This window comes from Drosophila ananassae, chromosome 2L (assembly GCF_017639315.1).
Source record: "Drosophila ananassae strain 14024-0371.13 chromosome 2L, ASM1763931v2, whole genome shotgun sequence".
Classification (NCBI taxonomy): domain Eukaryota; kingdom Metazoa; phylum Arthropoda; class Insecta; order Diptera; family Drosophilidae; genus Drosophila; species Drosophila ananassae.
The window spans coordinates 5,465,552-5,481,319 of record NC_057927.1 but is presented as its reverse complement, the minus strand read 5'-3'; the positions used below and the strand labels follow the sequence as shown (position 1 = coordinate 5,481,319).

The following is a 15,768-nucleotide window of genomic DNA, read 5'->3' as shown; positions in this document are numbered from 1 at the left end:
ATGGCCCGGGCAGGCAGGACGGGACGAAACAAAGCGAAACAATTAACTGCGTCTACTGTTGCTAATTTCGGTGGATCGGCAGTCCTTTTTTGCATACGGGCCGAGGGGCACCGCCCACCAAACGCCCACGCGACGTCGGGCGGCGCAAGTGATGGGATTAGAACGGTAAAAGGATTCGCAGGACTCGTGCTGAGCCACTGCCATAGAGCAGTCTCCAGTGTGACTTCTCCTAATACTCCGTTTGATGAGTGCCGCAGGACATCTTCTGTCCCTTCTAGCTACCGTTTCAGCCAGAGGACAAACTCAGTGCAGAATTCTCCGAAATATCCGACTAATTGTTTTCACCTTGCCAATTAGTAGGCCATTTAATGGCAAAACAGCCCGTAGCCAAAACAAACACTCCGAATCAAAAAGCTGAGGCTCAAGAGGCATCAATTCTCATTAACTTTGAATTGGAAACAAATTCCACAAAGGGACAAAGACGGCCGGCCGCACATATAAATCAATGTGCAGCCAAGGCCAGAGCCACAATTATGTGCAACAATGCAGCTCAAGTGTGGCCCTCGGCAGGAATCAATCAAGTCTCATCACTCAAGTCGAAATACTCGAGTCCCCCGCCCACTTTCCTGGCCTTTTTCTCTCCTTTTCCGATTTAATTAATGCCTGGCCATTTATTAAATTGGCAGCTTAGTTTGCTCTCCCGCCACACCTCGGCAAGTCCTCCGAGGGAGCCTGCGGTTGGTCCGTCGCCCCAGTCGTCCCAGTCCCAGTCCCAGCCCGCCTTGCGTGTTTGCTGCGCTTGCCTGCCGATCCGATCCAGCCTAATTTGTAACCATTAACCCATGTATTATATTATGCCATGCCTCCAGGCCATGGATTGGCTCTTTGAAGCCGGTGCGGGATATAAATGGCCAGATGAATGGCTGCGCTGAGTTTTGTCTATTAAAAATCATTTAGAACAAATGGTTGCCGGATTTGTGGTTCTCGTTTCGGATCTTTTCAAAAGGTGTGAGGACGTTTTGTGGCGGCTAATGGATTATAGAGTTTTCTTAGAACCCCCTCTTTTGTGGGATAAGTAGCTCTTATTGATTTCTGTTTACGAACCTCAAAGTATAAGCTCTTGCAACCAAATCCTGTATTTTTCAGACCGTGTGTGGCGGGCTCTGTTCCAGGACATGTGACAAGTGAAGCTACCGTTGCTCGTAATTACGAGCGATCTCATGTCTCCCTCCATACCCAAGGCCTGTTCTTCCTGTCAAGGTGTTAAATTATTCCCCTAACACGTGCTCATGCTCTCGTAATCACTTTGAGCTGCTAATTTCAACTGCTTCGTCTTCGTGGCCATCACTCGCCTCCTTGCTCAGTCGTTCCGGTCGACATATAAGTAGGTTTTAATCCTTTTATCGCTGGGGGAAGAGTGCGCGCAATTTCCAGTTTTGGCCCCAGAGTCCAGAACCGAGTCCCGAGTTCCGAGGAGCACTGCTGATCATTTCGCAATGATAAATTAAGCGCTAAGAGTTTTTCCATGTACCCGCGAGACAATCCACTGTCAGGGACCGGGGGTAGATTGATTATATCCCGATCTGGCTGGACACACTCCTGACTTCTCGGCGGACTAGGGTCATTGTCAACGCAGGCCACGCCTGACCAAGCAGCCACAATTCGCAATAGGACCCGATCGGATTCGAGCGAAGTGAGCTAAGACCAGTTTATCGCACACACACTCACTCCCGATTCGAGGCAATCGGGAGGATCCGCGGAGGATCGGTCTGGGAGAGATGATTTCTTGTTGAACATATTTCCAGAAGCCAACAGGTGCCAATGGGCTGTGATCAATCATTGGCGAATCGATTTTTAATTAAGAACTCTTGTTAGCATTTGGCCAACCTCACTCTCCTTCTCCGGCCTGATTGCCAACAAAGGCCTGTTGAATTCTTTAGCGCGAAAGCCCTCTGGACAAAAGGAGCTGAGGGGATATTCGGATCCAATCGATTCAGACTGGGGCTACCCAGCAGCGTTTGGGCCATGATGTTTAAATTTGTCCTAATTAGTTGACAATGAGCGATGATGAATCAGCGGATTGGAGCCAGGCTGGGCACACACAAGAGTGCACATCTTGTCGTTGGGGTCTGGCGTAGGCGGGTTAGGAACCCATTCTTCAGAAACTATTTCATGTTTAATTAGGTCTTTCATTTTCCCATAAAACCTTGATTGAAAAGCCAACAACAAAATATTTTCATTCAAATTCAGTTTATTTTGGTTTCCATGTACATAGTATTCTCTCTATTTTTATTTTTATCCATAAAATATACGTACGAACTTACATACACCTAAGGACGCACAACAAATGCCAACTACACTCAGTAATAATATTTATTTTAAAGTTAGTTATACAAATAAGCACTTCTATACTACATATAGAGGCGGTATGTATGCCACTTAACAGCTATGACGAATCTTTATAGGATTTTTACAAAACTCTTATACCTGAATCTTACGGAGCTTAAGTACAACTCATTTACAGCCCCTGCAATGATACTGCTAAGGGGCATTACAACTTTGTGTAATGAGGGGTCCTTTAACTAATGGTCGATCCTTAACTATACTAACTAACTACATTCACTGTATACTCCGATTTGTCCTTAACCTTGTCCGAGTCCAAGGTGGGGGATTGGTAACGAAAAAAAAAATCTACAAAGAATATAGGCTTTTCAATTTACAATTCTGAAGATCTCTTGCGGATTCTCCTGCTCATTCTACAGGGCCGTCAGGTCGTAGTCCTGTTTGATGTGTAATTGCAGATTGGTCATGAGATCGGATTGTTGCTGGTGGTGTCCATGGAGATTTGTGTGACCCATTTGATTGTTGTTGTTGAGGTTGTTGTTGTTATTATTATTATTATTGCCGCCGTTGTTGGTATTATTATTGCTAAGGTGTTGCTGAGATCCCGCGTAGGCGTTGCCCGTTTCAGGAGCAGCCGGTATGTAAGGAGGATTTCCCAGCGACGAGCTGACATCGCCAATGCTCTCCAAGCTATCCGAACGGATGCACTGAAATAATAAAAGAATGCATTATTTTAATATTATTTTTTCGGAAGAGGAACCTAAGAGGTATCCCCTTTCTCTGCCCCTTTAATATTCCCATAAAACGACTGCTTCTAGATTAATTTTTAGTGAACTATTCGCTGCCATAATCTTCCCCACTTAGACACACAAGAATGCCAATGGCAGTACGCACAAATGCGAACTGCGAAAAAAATATTAAGGCGGAGCTCCACTTTAAGTGCCTGTTCCTGTTGACTTTCAACACGCTCCACTCACCTCATTCATCACCGGAGTCTGTTGCTGCTGCTGTTGTTGCTGCTGCTGTTGTTGCTGCTGCTGCTGTTGCGTCTGCTTCTTGGATGCGGCCCGCTTGGTGGCCTTCTTGGCTACCGGTGTTGGGTTGCCGTTGGCATCGACCGTCTTCTTGCGAACGTTCTTGGTGTTCGGCAGCTTGTTGTCCTTCTTCCATTTCATGCGCCGGTTCTGGAACCAGATCTTGATCTGCCGCTCCGACAGCACCAGCGTATGGGCGATCTCGATGCGCCGGCGACGCGTCAGGTAGCGGTTGTAGTGGAACTCCTTCTCCAGCTCCAGGATCTGGTGGCGTGTGTAGGCGGTGCGTTGGCGTTTCGGCTCCATTCCGGGCTGATACGACCCGTTTGCTGCACAGAAAATAAAAGTTTACAAATTAAAATTAAGGTCTTTTGAAAGGAGACTTAAATTATTTATCATCCTAGTTGTAAGGATAGTGAGGGATATAGTTTTCTACAATATTTATCGGAATGAGAATTTTTTTCACGTGGAGTGCTAAGGATTTGCATAATTAATGATCGACAAGAAACAATACGGAGGGTGAGAGTGGGGCACCACAATTAATACACTTCAAATTGCGTTTCATAACCGCCCAAGTTCTCAATAAATCTCCCAGATAAGTTGACAACCCTTAAAAAGCCCGCTCCAGCTCCCGCTCCCGCTTCCACCTTGGACCTGGTCAGACGAAGAGGGGGTGGGGGCGTGGAGTTTCATGGGATCGGGGGAGGGACCAAGGGTTGGCCAGCGGGCACATGAAAGACTCCTTCCTGACAGTTGGGCCCGCGGATAATTAATCAAAATCAAATAGCGCGCAACTGCCAGGACGCCAGGCATGTCCTTGGGCCTCCCGAAAAATTACGCGGCCGCATTTAGTTTTTCCCACTTCCTTACCGAAAAACTGAAACACATCTGAGGGTTGCATCCTTCCGCCTTCCCCTTCTACCGAGCTTCTTACTCGGTTTTCTTTAATTTTTATCGCCGCCAGATAAATGCCTCGCACCTGCCGCCCCGGATGCCGCCCCGGTCGGGTGGGGCATGTCGGAGAGATGCCCCAAGTCGGAGATGGACATCAAATTTATATGCGCTCCATCAATTTCAATTTGACGCCATCTCCGCTGATGTTTCCATCAGAATTACACCAGAGTCCCCCGGATATCGCCCTGGAGTTGTGCATTTATAAAAATTTCATTGCTCTGTGACAGACAGCTTTCGATTTGATAGAAATATTTCAATCCCAGCCCGGCCCGGCACGGCCCGGCCCGGTCCGAAACTTAGATTAATGATACAGTGTCCAGCCGACCGTTGACAGGCCCCCAAACATGGGCGGGGCCAATAGTGGGCTGGGTGGTCCATAGGAAAAAATGGACTAACATGGGTCAGCTCTCCATTCTAGAGAACAGAAGGGAGCAGATGCGCTTAAGAGCTGCTGACATGTTTTTATTTGCTTCTGTGGGGCGAGAGGTCAGGTCAGGCAATGTTTAAAGTTTTCTGTCACTGAGAGGTTACAAAAAAAAAGGGAGGACTCTTCGGAGGGCTAGGATATCTTTTATTTTGCTATTGGGAATGTCATCCCAGAGGCTTTCTTCACAAAGTTTCAAAACAACACAGTTCATGTTTATAGTTTAGTGATGACTAACAGTAGGCTTATTAATTTGATGTATTAAAGATATATTCTAAAAATCCTATATCATCTGAGAAGGTCACTAATCCATCAATTTTTTATTTGACTTGGAAGCGAAAACACAAAACACAACATGGAAGGAAATTAAAAACAGAACCCGAAAGGAACAGCAATCAAAACGAAACAAACCAACTGCAATATCAATTACAAAGACCCCAAAGGAGCCAAATACATGAGACTGATACCCAAAAAAATAAGAAAAGATAACGAAACAACACCAATATAGCAATGTCAGCTGCTACGATGGCGATGGCGTTGGCGGCATGCTGCGTTAATTCGTTTTTAATAAGTGCGTATCATTTCATTTCAACATTTCAACGAAACTGCCGGGCCCAGAAAGGAGAGGAAGAACCCCGGCCAAGGCGAAGGCGAAGTTCAGGCCGGGCTTGGCCAAAGGAAACCGCCAAGTCATAGCCAAAAGGAAGAGGAAAACCAAAAAGAGTGCCAATTGCATTTAAAACTGCCAAGAATGGCAGCCAATTTATGAAAACGCCAAATCATACAAGGCCAAGGAAATCAAGATTGCACAAGCCATGGGCGGAGTATAATTTGTTGAAAGAGGGGATCTTTTGGTGGAAAAGTGCTAAAGAGGAGACTAGCTGCAATGCTGGCTGCTTGAATGGCGCCCCCGGGGGAATAATACAGGCTGCGTAGGCTGCTGTCCCCCACCCCCTAAGGCCTGACTCATGCTGGAAACTGTTGTTGGCTGTCGGCATGTTTGTCCCATCCAAAAATTTCATATGATTTATCATGCAGTTGTGACTCTACAGTTTCCAGCGGGCAGTGCTGGCGGGGGAGGCGATAAAACTATGTCAGGCATTATTTCATAATCCCTTATTGTCTGGCGGCCTCATTTGTGGGCTTAGGCCAACCCGATTTCGAGGTGCGGTGGCCACCAGACAACTTCCGGGCTTCGATTATCCCACCTTCATTCATTTTGCATTTCTCAAGCGGGGAAAGGGGGTACCATCCACATGATTAATCGCCGGGCGAGTGGGGGTATGCAGATATATACAGTGTGTGGTTAATCGTCAAAAAGAAATTTGACTCGTGCCTCAAAACACAACTCCGAGACAGAAACAACAAATTGTAATGGAAATAGAGAAAGAAATCAACGAGAAATATTTAACGGCTGTCATAATTCATTTAAAGAAACATTCATCACAGCCTTTTATAGAGAGAGAGACACCGAAATCCCATAAAACCTGTTCACTTATTAGAGGAAATCGCATTTCGGATGCAGCCACTACCACCTCCAGCCACCTCAAACAAATGGCAAGAAATTTATTTTCGGTCTGCACTAATGAAGGCCCGAGCGGAGATTGCGCATACGCCGTGTTATCCAGCTGCGTTCGTTCTAAGTTTAAAACTTTACGCGGAGCTCGATGTTTTCGTTGTGGCTGTTATTTTTTTTTGTTATATTCTGTTGCTAAAGTGTGTGAGCTCATGGCAACAACAAAGGCACGATGAAGAAAAAAGGCAAGTCAACATTTCAACAACAGCGGGAGCTGCATCAGCAGCTTGTCAAGTGACTTGCAATTTGTGGCAGGCAAATAATAAAAATAAACATGATCTCATGCTACTTACACATGTACGGGCAGAACACCCAAACCCCAGTACACCAGCTCCTACATACATCTATGGAGGTAGGTATGTATGGCGGATACTTATATGTTAGAATCGTGTACCCGCAGCACTTGAACTGGTTGGGGCGCTGTGGGAGAATTGTTCTCCAACTCGAATTTTGTTAATTTAAGCGCAAATACTTTGGGCGATTTTCAATGGCTTAGAGCCAAGTGCACAACTAAATGGAAAAATATGTTAATTTTAGGAGTATGCTATAATTCAAGGCGGGTTTTAGAAGGGAATGTAAGATACTTCTTGGAGCTGCTTTATTTTCATCCAAAAATGTATCTATTACTCACTCCCATCTCGGTAAACACCATTTTTGAAACCATTCGTTTCACTTTCGATTCACGGTCTCGCCAAAGTAGCCAATCGAATGGCCATCAACAATGTTATTCAACTAAGCCGCAAACTTAGCACTTGTCCCAAGACGGAATCGTTTTGTTCTGCCAACGAAATGGAAATAGAATGGAGCCGAAAATCAAGCGAAACTGCAGAATACCAGAATAAAGACAAGGCAAGCTAAGAAGATCACGACTCTAAGCCTCTAAGCACAATGGAGTCTGACCATGGCGACCTTGAAGATTCGTTGCTTTCGACAAAAGAACGCGCCAGTCGTAGTTCGTAGTTTCATGTAGCCAGTTGGACAATGGCCAGAGTGTGGCAGCAGCAATAAAAGCTCCGCTAATTAAAGCCAATTTCAATAATTTGCACAGCTCCGGAGAACTTTATTGGCGTAAATTGCCGAACCAAAACAGAGACGGCCCCAAAACGGCCCCGAGGGGGAGTGAAGGAGAAAGAGGGCCACTCACTTGGCTCACTGGATCGCTAATTATGGTTTGTGAAGAATCCATCCAGCTGGGACTCAGCTGTTCGTGCCCCATCTGTCATAAAGGCGAACTTCTTAATTTTTACTGCGTCATTTTCATCATTGTCATGCCCTGGGCCGCCGGTGACTCCGGCTCCACCGGGCCACCCCCTTTCCCGCTTATCCGCTTAGCCGCTTTGCCGATTTGCAGTTTGCACAAGGCGCAAATCCAACTGAGTTTATACAGCATCTGCGTCCCTCGCATATCTGTATCTGCGGCTTGCACTTTTTTTTTCGCCCGACGAGGAGGCTTTTCCGCAAGTCATCGGGTAACTGTGACGCTCAGAGCCTCTGACTCTCAGGCCTCTGTCTGTGCCTCAGTCTCTGCCTCATGGTGGAAACTTAATCGTGGACTTGCCATTGAAATTCAGTTACAAGGCTGTTCACGTTTCACTGTTCATTGAAAGCGGCATCGACCATACTATATATCGGTGTGACTCTCCTTACCCAGCCGCAGAGCTTGTACGGGTTTTAGCCGCCTCATCTTGGGCCGTTTGTCGTGCATGAAATCAATATTTTTTGGCCAAGATGGTTTTTGGAACTAGATTTGGTTAAGATTTTGCAACAGCAAGTACTGAAAGATTCTCCTCTGAAATTCACATCCTTATCCCTTTTTAAATGATTTCTTAATAAGATCTCTATTATAGACTGATTCCAGTTCCATTAAGTTTTCATTACCTTTCAACACGTTAATGGCAACTATTAAATAATCCACAAAATTACTCTACAGATTCGTTTCACACCCGGGCCCCAGCTCTTTTGCCGACGGAGGCAAAACTTTTGAACAAGTTTTAGGCTGGCCTCAGGGCAAAATAAGAAAAGAAACAATAAATTGGGCAAGAGACCACACGCCACATCCGAGCCATAAGCCATAGTTCGGGCCTTAGTTCCAGGCAAGTGCTAAGCGAGTGTAAGTCATTTGTAAGGGAACAACATGACACCGTAGCGGGGATGGGATGGGATGGGAGGGGGCGACAGGTTTTGGGGCACAACGAGAATGAGGCTGAGATGATGCACTGGCGATAATCAAGTTCGTCTTGTTCTCCTGGTCGTGCGCTCATGATAAATGTCACAACATTAACATCAAATGACACGGACCATCCGTCACTCAGTCGGAGTTTTGAGTCGTAGATGGGAGGGGGATTGCTATCAGAGTCGGAGTCGGAGTCGGACGCGGAGTCGGAGACTCATACCTTGCGACTGTGTGTCAAATATGCCCCTGAGCGATCGTCTGTCCCACCAGTCGGCCGAACTACTTCGATTTTGGATTTTCCATTGGGTTTTTGGGAGACACTTGAATAAAAAGTGTATACATTACAACTCGGGTTGTATTTATTCAAAATATTTATCTAATTTAAAGCCAAATAAAATCTGATGCTAAAGATATTCTTTCCAGAAACCTCTATAATCCTAATGATCTTGAATTTCTCTCAGTGTTTTGAAGTCAAATCCCCAGTGCCTCCGAAATCTGGAGTGGGAAATGGGAACTGATGAGCCGAGGCGGCATTTGACAATGAACGAGTCCGAGCGGCGTTAAGCGAAACGATATAATTACCCATTTGGGTCAAGGTTATACCCAAACTGGAGTACTACGACTCTGTGCTAATTAAAAAGCAATCCATCAGCTTTTTCCCCTGCCACCTGCTAGATCGTAGTAGGCTAGTAAATGCATTCGTCACCTACTAGACGCCGCAAGGCATCCCATTTGGCATTATTAAAACAATAAGCGACGACAATCGCCAGTTGGCCACGACAAATGTTGTTGGTAACACTCTCGACTTGGTTCGACTCACGGCTGAATGAGTTCCCTGTTTTGGGCCGCGACAATTAAGGGTAATTATCTGTGCCAGGCCACATCGTCACTGGCCACTGTCAACTTCAGCGCGGAGCCCATTCAGTCCTACGCCGGATCTGGTGAATGGATCTCGAGTGGAAACCTGTTCTCGGCACACGAGTATACTCGATGGTGCATTCATAACGATCATAAAAGTTCTGCTCAATGTGGTAATGGACTGGATCTGGTAAGTTGGGCTGTGAGTTGGAGCCCCCAGCCAGTGGGACGGTAAATTGTTTCATTTATTTTAATGGGGCTATGGGAAAATCGACAGTGTTGGAAGACCAGCCAGTTGAAGAACCTAAATATTGTAATTATCCCCCAAAGCCCAATGAACATGGCCATCAAATCATTAAACTCCAGTTTGTTTTTCTGACTTAATTTTTATGGGGCTTGTGGAAATCTGCATTCCTTGGGTGCACTCCATGACATGTCAATTGGCACCCAGCCGCTCAACGGCCGACTTTAAGTCGCTTCGAGTGTTGAAAGAACCACTGAAGAGGCCTTATTACAGGGAGCTACTGGGAGTGCTGATTGCAGAGGAGCCACTAAACTCAGCGATATGTGTGCATTGTACTTGGCACATAGGAGCAGTGTACGTACAGGAACTTGTCATTTGGCGAGCACGGTTCGCCCCTCGACACAGGGCGTGGCACTCTTGATTTTGATTAATGAGCTCCCAGTCGCAGTTTTCTTTTTTTTTCTGTTTTTTTTTGTTTTCCTGTAACTCGGTCGGCTGGTGTCTTGGGCTCTTATTTTGTTTATTTCCATTTGGCGCTTTTCGCCAAAGACCGAACATTACAGGGGCCTGTCAGTGGATCAAGTGGGTGTTGGCAGCCAAGTAATTTAATTAGCATAACCCGAAAAATGGGACCTCCACCGGGAGGGGGCGACTGGGGGAGGGGATAAGAAATGGGCGGAAACTTTCAACTTACCCACTCCCGCCACATGGATCTTCTTCATCCATGGGTAGATGATTCGCTCGCCGTCGGTCGTCTCCGCCATCAGATCGTCGTCGCTGTCTGAGTCCCCGAGATCATCGTCGTTGTCGTTGGAGCCCAGCTCGTCCGGAGATCGGTCCAGCATGAGGCGATCCTCCTCCGACATGTCGTCCTAAACAATTCAATCAGACCCTTGATTAATCACTTTTTCAGCAATATGTATACTTTTTCGCGGTATTTACATTTTCGGATCCCATATCATCACAGCGCAATCGCATTCCCAGCTCTTGCAGTTGTTGTCCGGCAGGTACAGCTTCTTCGATACGTTTCTCCAGTTTTAAGCCTGTTCCAGATGGATTATAAAATGGGGTTTTATTTAGACATAAATAAATATTTAAGGAGTAAATTGAAGAATGGTAATTTGAAATGAAATGATTATTAGACTAGCGAATAGCTGGCACTAATCTTTCTTACGAGTCTTGAGAATTAATATTTTGCTTTTTAAATTGTTATCAATGATTTCAGAACTTTTTGCTTATGAGCTTTTTTATTTTAGTTCTGCCAGTTCTACCTCTCTACCAGTAGTCCGGTACTCTACTCCGGACACTATTCAGTCCGGAAATGGAGTATTTTGTACATATTTTGTAATCTAATTTTTATAATCTGTGAGTAAACAAGCTCCTTAATATCATTTTTTCCAACAATACATCGGACAGATCGGATAAACCTTCGTTAAGTTTAATAAATGGATAAGTTATATTTATTTATTAGCTTCAGTAAACTTCTTACTATAATTCTACCAAAACATCCTCTAATACTCTTTTTGGACAAAAAGCCTACCTAATTCTTGCAATCCTAGAGCCGTATTCGTGGGCGGTTCCGTGGAGGAGCATTGCAGGGGCAGGTCCATCATCTGGGAGTGGGGCGAGTGTCCTTGGGAGTGAGTGCTGCCCACGCTGCCGTTCGCCGCTCCGTAACCACCTCCGTAGCTGCCATAGTAGCCGTTTCCCGAGCCACCTATCGCCCCGCCACCGACCGGCCCTGCTCCACCACTGCCGCTACTGCTGTTCGGGACGTTTACGGCCGGTCCGTATCCGTTCGAGGGATCGGAATGCACGGCACCGGCGGATATGAACTCGGGGGCATGGTGGACGTAGTAGCCGAGGCTCTGGTGCGGGTGGCCGTGGGGATGCGTGTGGGAGTGCGGATGCGAGGGCGGAGTGGCGGCGGCGTAGTTGGAAGTGTAACCTCCGGCGGATGGCTGGTGGTGCCCGGAAAGAGCACTATTGCTGTGGTGATGCGGCAGCGAGTGGGCGTGCGAGTGGGAGTGGCCGTGCGGATTGTGGTGGTGCGCCATGTAGTCGCTGACCATATCCGCCGGATGCATGGCATGCGGATGTCCCGACATACCGGTTGCCCCGCCGCCTCCCACAGCACCGCCACCTGTGACCGCTCCGCTGCCGACGGCACCGCTCATGTGGCCCGTGGACGCGGTCATCGAGTAGTGGCCGTTGTAGTGGTGGTAGTCGTCGGCCACCGGCGGAAACTTCGGATCCAGGCCATTGCCCATGGACATGGGGCTCTGGACGTGATGCGGGGCGTGGGGGTAGCCCATGAGGAAGGAGCTCATGGCTGGTGGTCTTGGCGATCTTGCTGCACCAAGTGGACTTTGTTGTTTCCTATTTTGGGTTTTCTATTTTCTATTTTTCACAACTCTGCTTGGGCACTTTCACTCGATTCGCACATTATCTGTGGGCTTTGCTTTTGGAACAGTAACTTATGGGTTTTGGATGATTTGGGACTTGGGTTATTGATTTTTAAGGACTTCCTTCACATATCCTTCATAAGACTTATTGTATTTTGCTGTTGCACTTTTGTTTTGGCACTTTTTTGAACCCCAATTCTTGGGATAGCGGCTTGTATTTTGTATTTGGATTGGAAAAAACTGAATATTTATTTTATTTGAATTGAAAACTGTTGGGGGAAAAACACACACTGCGAGAAAAGTCGGGCGCGTCTGAGTCACGAGTGCGCTGCGAACACGAACCGTTCCATTCGAGCCGTTCTTTTGTTATGGTCCAGCACGCGAGCTCTCCGGGCGAGCGAACCTGTTTCGCGTACCGCCGTTCTCTGCCTCTGCCTCTCAACGGTGCTCGGTCTCGCTCACACTCACCCACCGCCATTGCCGTCGCATCGCCATCGAAACCCGCTCTACGGGTTTTCACTGCCACAGCAGCAACAACAAAAGCAAGAGAAACCCCCGAAGGACGGCCCACACACACGCGAAGCAATCGGAATGAAACGGAAAACGAAACGGAAGGGAACTGTGCGGGCAGCCATGGCTCGATCTTCTTCTTCGCTCCTCGCACGCCATTTTCCACCACCACTCTTTTTTATGGCTGCGAAACAGAGATGGCTGCAGACGACAAAGCGAGATGGCAGGAGCGTAGGACACACCCATTCAATGTCGGGGTTCTCTGGTAACAGGCGAGGTACAAACTATTGGGACTACTTTCAACAGGTACTGGGTGCTTAAGATTTTTAACTTGAGTATACTTAATAATTAAAATATTACTAAAAGTAGTGGGAAATATAGGAAAAGTATTACAAAGTAGTACAAATTGCATAAACTAAAAAAGTATTTATAATATGAGACTTGTTTAACATTTTATTTAAAAGTAAAATTCTACTACAAAAAATATACATTTAAAAGTTTGAATAAATCACAATGAATAACTCAATGAATTTCTAAAGTTAGAAAGATATTCATAGATATATGATGAGAGACGTGTTTATAATATTATTTAGGAGAAGACTTTTACTAAAAAAAAAAGCCTTAGAAGTTTAAATAAAACACATTGTTAGGTCAATGAATCCCTCAAGTTATAAAGATATAGTGCTCCGCGCCATCACTGTAACTCACTGTACCCCTTTTCAAGGCAACGATTGTTTACACTCACAGATACAAAATACTTCTGTCTGCTTGATGCCTCTGTGTTGGTGGCCATCCACTGCCATGGCGCACGCTCGGAAAGTGAAGTCCACGAAAAAGTCGTCTGGGGCCAAGCACCGCCCATTTTCAGTGGCTTTCATCGATCCCGGACAAGCCAAAAGTGTGGATATGGACCAGACCATTTATTTTCGAATCTTTTTTAAGAATGCGGTTTCCAGTGGGCAGTTGCAGATGCAGACGCAGATGCAGCAGCCCATGGGCCAAAATCAGAATCGATCGCAGAGGGCACCATATGACATGATATTAAATGACGATTTCTCCGTCTGAAAATCGGCTACCGAGTTGAGAGGCTGTGACTTGCAGTAATTTCAATTGAACGACGAACGAATATCACTTTGGCATAATGTTCTCTTATGTGATTATTGTTGTGGTCTCGACTGGATGCGGAGTGAGGCTGGATGTGATGGGTGGAGGTTGTTATTGTTGTTATCATTACTACCGTGATTTTGCCTTTGATGTTGTTGTGATGGCGATGACGGGCAGATATTCAAATGAAGCGGGCACAACATGGAAAATCGATAGAATGATTGTTGTATAATGCACGCCAGAAGGTCGGACATTTAACGCTTTAATATTGTTTTTTGTAAATATTTAGACTCACTACTCATCGGAATGGGGAGTCATAACTCTTCCCTCTCTAACTCTTTGAAAAGTTTTAAATAGAAAAGGTAGAACAAACGTAGAGTCAGCTGGATGGCTGTGACTCTGCCTAATTGCCGAATAATTGAACCTCCCAGATGCCCACCCAACAAATATCTCAACCCGCTCTCAATTGGGTCCACGTGCTGAGCCGCCTCCGACATCAATTTCATATATTTCGGGTATTGTCGGGGAAAGGGACACGGACACGGACAGGAGGCATGCTCACTAATTAATCGACTTCCAACTGATTCGATTTTGATGGTCACCATCAAAACGTCATTAGCTTCGTTAAGTGAATAAAACTTAAATTTAGTTTGCGGCTCATTCGGCCAAATTGAATAGGTGTGAATGTTGGTTTTGGGGTTCATTCCATGTTAAAGAGTTCGGCTTAATTGACACGCGAAAGATAACTAATGGAACTAGCTTGTTAACAAATAGTATTGCGGTTTCATTAAACCACATTGTGTTTGGACAGTAGCAATATCGGCTAAGAAATATAATGTTTGTTATGCGAAATCTTCAAAGTAAAGCATCTGAAGATAAATAAAACTATTTAATTACCCATTTAAGTATACCCATTTGAGTATAATATGAGGGTAGATTAAGCTAACTAACTTATCTAATAAGAAGCTACTTACAGTCAACTTACTGATACTCACTAGCTTTTATATAAAAGCTACTTATAGGAAAAAGAATAAAAAATGCAACGCCATTTAGAATGCAAAATAAGGTTACCAAAAACCCTCTATCACTCCTAATTCTGTAATTCTGTTAGTAACTATATTTTACTTTCCCTACTCGATGACTTGACTTGAATCAGGCAACCAAAAAATTGTACTTAAAGCGCTTACAGCTTCCCCGGTGTATGCTCCACTCAAGGAGTATTTGCACTCAGTCGCATTAGTGGCTGCTACATTGAATTTCTCCGGCTCTGACACAGCTCCTTAGGTGGGATGGAGAACGTGGTTGGCGCGGGGGACTTAGAGGAGGCAGGAGAAGACATCCCGTCCAGGGTTCGCTGAGAGCTTTGCGTCAGCAGGGAGGAAGGATAGGTGGGATTGTGTCTTGCTCGAGCTTGCTCTTTGTGCGGAGCATTTGAGTCCGAAATCCCAATTCAGATCCAGCAATCAGTTGCGACTGTCAGGCGGCGGCAGAAGGAAGTTCACTTGCTGCACGAGGCAACACACTGAAATGTGATTAATGATGTCGCATCCACATCCACATCCCCAGCCACATCCACCAGGGCACACCACGACCACCAATGCGAAGCACACACCACCATCCACCGTCTGTGTGTGGGATGTTCTTTGTTTTCGCTTTGCTTCTTTAAGCCAGCCATCAAAAGTTTCTGATATAAAATTAAGCAAGCCGAAAGCCGAAAGTGTGTGATCGAAAAGTATTATCCGAAATGGGTGGGATTCAATCCATTGATTAGTTGACTAATGCCAGCAAATAAGAATATGCTAATATATCGATTAAAAAATAATTTTAGTTTTAATTTTAGGGACTTGGTTCCACAGACTTGTACCTAATCTTGAAATAATTTTAAAGCTATTCAGTTGGCTTATCTGATGCCAGACATTTTCCTCCCTGAATAAAATCAGAATTCAGAAATTCCTCCCACATTCTATCACCCCTCCGCGGAACATCCACAGCTTTCGGTTAGCGACTGGCATTCCAATCAATCTGGTATGGAAATTGTGTTAACGACATGTTGACAAGTCGATGTAGACTCAGCCTAACCAGAACAACTCGGGGGAATGGGATGTTGATTAGCTCGAGACCTTCGGGGAAAAGCTGGAGGAGT

At 45.6% G+C, this 15,768-nt stretch overlaps 1 protein-coding gene across 1 annotated transcript; it reads right to left on the bottom strand.

The window, feature by feature from the left end:
- Window positions 1-2,238: 2,238 nt before the first annotated feature.
- Window positions 2,239-12,421, bottom strand: LOC6500575 (homeotic protein deformed). The gene is made up of 5 exons (XM_001953471.4): window positions 11,147-12,421; window positions 10,549-10,649; window positions 10,301-10,478; window positions 3,321-3,706; window positions 2,239-3,050 (listed from the first exon to the last, which is right to left on the bottom strand). The coding sequence occupies exons 1-5, from the start codon at window positions 11,934-11,936 to the stop codon at window positions 2,757-2,759; spliced, it is 1,749 nt and encodes a 582-aa protein (XP_001953507.1). The 5' UTR covers window positions 11,937-12,421; the 3' UTR covers window positions 2,239-2,756.
- Window positions 12,422-15,768: the final 3,347 nt, after the last annotated feature.

Bases quoted from the DNA above. Each gene is read 5' to 3' on its own strand.
- LOC6500575 (XM_001953471.4), bottom strand. From the start codon at position 11,936: ATGAGCTCCTTCCTCATGGGCTACCCCCACGCCCCGCATCACGTCCAG. The intron at 10,650-11,146 runs GTAGGCTTTTTG...CATCTGGAACAG, and splicing joins TCTAGGATTGCAAGAATTAG to GCTTAAAACTGGAGAAACGT. The intron at 3,707-10,300 runs GTAAGTTGAAAG...TTTTCTGTGCAG, and splicing joins GATCCATGTGGCGGGAGTGG to CAAACGGGTCGTATCAGCCC.